This window comes from Anopheles merus, chromosome 3R, assembly GCF_017562075.2.
Source record: "Anopheles merus strain MAF chromosome 3R, AmerM5.1, whole genome shotgun sequence".
NCBI classification, from domain to species: Eukaryota; Metazoa; Arthropoda; class Insecta; order Diptera; family Culicidae; genus Anopheles; species Anopheles merus.
The window spans coordinates 29,807,111-29,811,419 of NC_054084.1; the positions used below are offsets into that span (position 1 = coordinate 29,807,111).

At 48.4% G+C, this 4,309-nt stretch overlaps 1 protein-coding gene across 1 annotated transcript; it reads right to left on the minus strand.

The window, feature by feature from the left end:
* Positions 1 to 3,160: 3,160 nt before the first annotated feature.
* LOC121596695 (low molecular weight phosphotyrosine protein phosphatase 1) lies at positions 3,161 to 3,947 on the minus strand. Its single transcript, XM_041921859.1, has 3 exons — positions 3,870 to 3,947; positions 3,427 to 3,776; positions 3,161 to 3,339 (listed from the first exon to the last, which is right to left on the minus strand). Exons 1-3 carry the CDS (start codon positions 3,892 to 3,894, stop codon positions 3,247 to 3,249), a joined length of 468 nt encoding a protein of 155 aa, XP_041777793.1. The 5' UTR covers positions 3,895 to 3,947; the 3' UTR covers positions 3,161 to 3,246.
* Between the last annotated feature and the right edge of the window lie 362 nt (positions 3,948 to 4,309).

Below are 4,309 nucleotides of genomic sequence, written 5' to 3' on the forward strand. Positions count from 1 at the left end.
CCAGGGGACGAAATGTTTTATCGACAGTGTTATATGAGTTTTCCTCCTGTTCTCCAGCACTGAGGGGTTCTCTGCAAGCCGCATAAGCTGGGGCGAATTATTTTTATGTTGCAAAAGTGCGCACACGGCGCACGGTGGAGTGTAATCGTCGCAACGGCGGATAAGTTATCGTTTGTCAAATTTATAACGTATGGAATTAAGGATTATGGATTTATATCTTCTTCTTTTTTGGGAGGGAGAGATTGCGTGATCGCGGAGCGAAGGGGTTTTTGTTGAGGTTGCGAATTTGTGATTCGTGCTTTGCTAAGCAAAGGTTCGAAAATTGGGTGCGGAAGGCTAGGATGTTGAGGTGGATTATGATTTAGGGCTAGAAAGACAGCACGGGGGTTGCTTTGATCGAGTTGATCGCTATTACCGAGTGGATCATTTAGCGCACCGTTTAATAGCATATTGGCGTAAAAGAGGCTATAAAGCAGGGGGTTAACCATTTTACAGCATCTCCTTAAAAAGGGAGTCTTTAAACTGGAAAGCTCCCTTTTTGGGGGGCAGAAGCTTTTGATTTATTATGAAGCGCATAGACATTAACCGACACAGATGCCTCGCCGCAATGCCTAACATCGTGTGCCGGCACGAGTATGGTAAATAAGGCAAATTCAATTGTGAAACTGTCCCCAAATTGATACATCAATTATGCACCCCAAACCATCCCGCTTTTCGCTCCCTCTCCCCCCGTAGCAGGTAGCGTCGGAGCAGCTTCCGGTTTCGCCCGTCTGCTGCCCGGTTTCGCCCGAAATTTGACCAAAGATAAAATTCAATTTCGCAAGTTGGAAATGATTTTCTCATTATAATTTCCAACCAAGCTTTGGGAGAGTTTGGCTGGGGCAGGCCCACCGGCTGGCCCACCGTGCCCCTTGTGCTGTTGTTTCAGGATCTTCTCTGTGTGTGTATGTGTGGAAGCCGTTTGCCATTGGTTCAAGAACCTGAACCCGGGGATAGATGGATGTTTATTTTGTGTGAGTGTATGGGGGTTTTTTTTCTTAGTTGGTACAACATTTTGCCCACAGATTTCTTGAGCTCCAAGGTACGAGCGAGGAACTTTGGGACAGAAAATTTGTGAAGCAAATTCAATCCTCAAAGCCTGCAGCAGATGAACGAGACACATCGATGGGAGCGATTGAGAGAGCAAGAGAGAGAGAGAGAGAGAGAGTGAGAGACTACATTTGCAACTGTGAAGTGGACCGGATGGGAAATAATCAAATCAGGGCCTGAAGTTTCGTGCCTCTTCGGAACGGGACGACGGGTGGGATGAGAAAGTTTTGCATCGTTTTCTTGGACTTTTGTGAGGCCGAAACGTTCCTCCGCTACCTGTAGGAAGAGAAAGAGAATGCGAAAAGGAAGAAGGTTAGAACACTGTGCTGTCACACCTGTGTTTCCGTGCATATTGTTTCTTTGAACACAGGTTCGACATTAAAATAATGGTACACTGACCAGCACGGTCGGGATTTTGTTTTCCGCCCAGCTCGTTTCGGGAAGTGTTAGTGTCCGAGCGTGCTCCTGTAGAACTGTAGAAGGTGTTCGATTATTGCCGTCACCCGCCTCTGGTAGGGTGGGCAAGAACTCGAAGCAACTGTAGCCCAAGCATCCTTCAGCCTCCCAACGACCTCTTTGATGGCAAACTTTCCGGCAAACACAAATCTTGCATGGCTCATAATCGAATATTGCGCTCGGTGCGCTGGTTTGGGCCCTTCCAGAAATTCTAGCTCCCGTCGAAATGTTGCAAAGAAGCAGGAAGAAATGTAGCACGTAGCACACGGCTCTAGGCCAGAGTGGTCACAGCACAGGAGGGAAGCAAACTTTTCCAAGGATAGCTCCAACTGAGCCCAGACACGCTCTTGCTCGCAATAGGAGCACGTGCGAATTGGTTCCAAGGGGTGACAGTGGACCACACGAGCCGCTGCTCTGTTGGTTGTGCAAAAACAAAAGATTTTATTAGGATTTGCGATGTGTGCCACGGCCACAATTGACGCGGTTGGCGCACAAACGGCAGGCAATAACGGAAGAAGTTACGAGCACGAGGAACAGCGTGACTGCATAGAGAAACGGCCTCCTGCTCTCCTGCCCAAAAGCCGATTTCCGCCATAATCGGCCCCTTAAGCTGCTCCACTTTTTTGACACTCTCCTACCCCTCGTTGGGTGGGAATCTTTTCTATTTCGTACAGCAGTGAAGTTATGAGTGGCTCTGGTCTTGGTGCCGCAAAACAATCGCACCGAAACGTATCATGGTGGCAAAGGAAATATTATGGCGTTAAATCTGAAGCAAAATCGTGAAAGCTCCAAACGTGAGAAAACTTGATGTTGGCAACAAACAACTTTTGTGGGATTTTTTTTTGTTGTTGCAGCATGGTGTACAGAGCTGCAAGGGAATTTGTTTTGCACAGGTTCCATTGCTGGAAAAAGGCCCAGAGTTTAGTGTTTGGTTATAGATGCCTGCCTTCCTGTCCTGCCATTGGTATGGGTAAGTTCGTTTTGCACGGCGCACATGCCTAAATGTTATGGGCAAATGTGTACGATTCGATTTGAATGCTACCGTGGAAAGCGGAACAGTGGCTCGGTGGTTTGGTGTGCAAATTGATTTTAAATGGAAGCAATTTATATGTGCAGCCCGGGTGGAAATGGTACAGGCAAACCCGGGCTATAAACGGGTAAATAATTCAATATTGGGTAGAATGTACACTAAACACCTGCACAACCGGGCAGGTTCGTTGTACGCCACAGGCCCCCGGATCGAACGTTTCGGGGCAATGCAAATTGCTTGCTAAGCAGTGCATTTATTGCCAAAGCGCCTGATTGACTAATGAAATAACTAAGAAATACTACCACCGCTCCTGGTTGCGGGCGCTTTGCGCTGCAGTTGTGCGTTCGGTTGGCTCCATATTAAGTGGAGCTTAATTTTAGGGTTAGGTTTTTCCTTTCATTGTGTCATTAAGTACAAGCTTTGGTGCATGGTTTCAGCAATTTTAATATATTTTACTCAGAATTGGTTTCAGTTCGAATGGAAAGGTTTTCAACGTGAAAGTGTGCAGGCGATAATGCCCATTTCGGAAGCTACTTGCATATCGTGAATATTTCGAACGTAAATAATTAAATATCTGCGGAAATGTGGGTTTTCTACTGAAGTGCTTTTGGATATTTAATAAGCTGAATTATATTTACACCCTGCCTTTTTTCCACAAAACTGTCCTTCAATCACTGCCCCGTACGTCCGTGGGTTTTGATGAAATTGGCGCAGCAAATCATGATCTGGTCGAAGCACCGCCGGAACCCATGTATGCCGTGTTCCTGGGAGGGGAAAGATGAACAAAGCGTGTGAGCTAAACGTGTGTGACAGTAGCAACCGTGCCCGGTGGACGGACGCTTTCCACTCACAAAGTACGGATCGATGATAATGCGGTCCAGCTCTTTGCCCCGGTAGTTCCCGAGCAGCTCTATTTTCGCCCGCCCGTCAACCGGCGCCCGGTGCAGCAGGTCGGCCACGTTCGACTCGTCCATGCCGAAGACGTAATCGAACTGACGGAAATCGTCCGCCCCGATCAGCCGGCCGACATGGTCGGAGGTGAGCCCGTGCTCGGCCAGCACGGCCAGCGCCCGCTCTTCCGGCCCGCGGCCCACGTTCCACTCGCGCAGTGCCGCACTGTCCACGTACCAGTCGGTGAGCCCGTGCTCGGACGCCATACTTTTCAGCACACTTTCGGCCATCGGCGAACGGCACGAGTTGCCTGACCGGAGGGGGGTAGGGGAGCACAAACAGAGGGAGGATTCCGATTAGTGGGTACGATCGTTTACTGTTGCACAGGGTGAGTTTTGCTTACCGATGCAAACGAAGAGGACTTTCATCGGATCGGACGGACGTGAGCGCGTTTGACGGCGAGTGTCTGAGAACTGAGCTGTTGAACGACGGCACAGCTGAGCGGGGAATTATTTTTAACGGCGTGGGGATGTTTCGCTCTGCCAAACCGGTTTAGTGTTGACGCATTGGCTTCGTTTACGACTGCGCAGTGGGGGTTTTCAGGTTGGGTGTATGTAGGTGTGGCAAATTGCATACCTTGCAGGCACATTACAAGCGCACGCAATTCTGTAAAGCAGAGTTGTAAAACTATGGTGCGGAATAGGAGAAATGAAAATGAAAAGTACAAATTAGCATGGGCGCTGCATGGCACCACATTAAATTATTCTAAATTTCTCTAGGATTGGAATTTTCCTACTATATTGTTAATGAGTACAAGCTTTTGAGTACGGTGTTTTTTTCACC

Bases quoted from the DNA above. Each gene is read 5' to 3' on its own strand.
- LOC121596695 (XM_041921859.1), bottom strand. From the start codon at position 3,894: ATGAAAGTCCTCTTCGTTTGCATCG. The intron at 3,777-3,869 runs GTAAGCAAAACT...CCCTCCGGTCAG, and splicing joins AGTCCTCTTCGTTTGCATCG to GCAACTCGTGCCGTTCGCCG. The intron at 3,340-3,426 runs GTGAGTGGAAAG...TTCCCCTCCCAG, and splicing joins TTATCATCGATCCGTACTTT to GAACACGGCATACATGGGTT.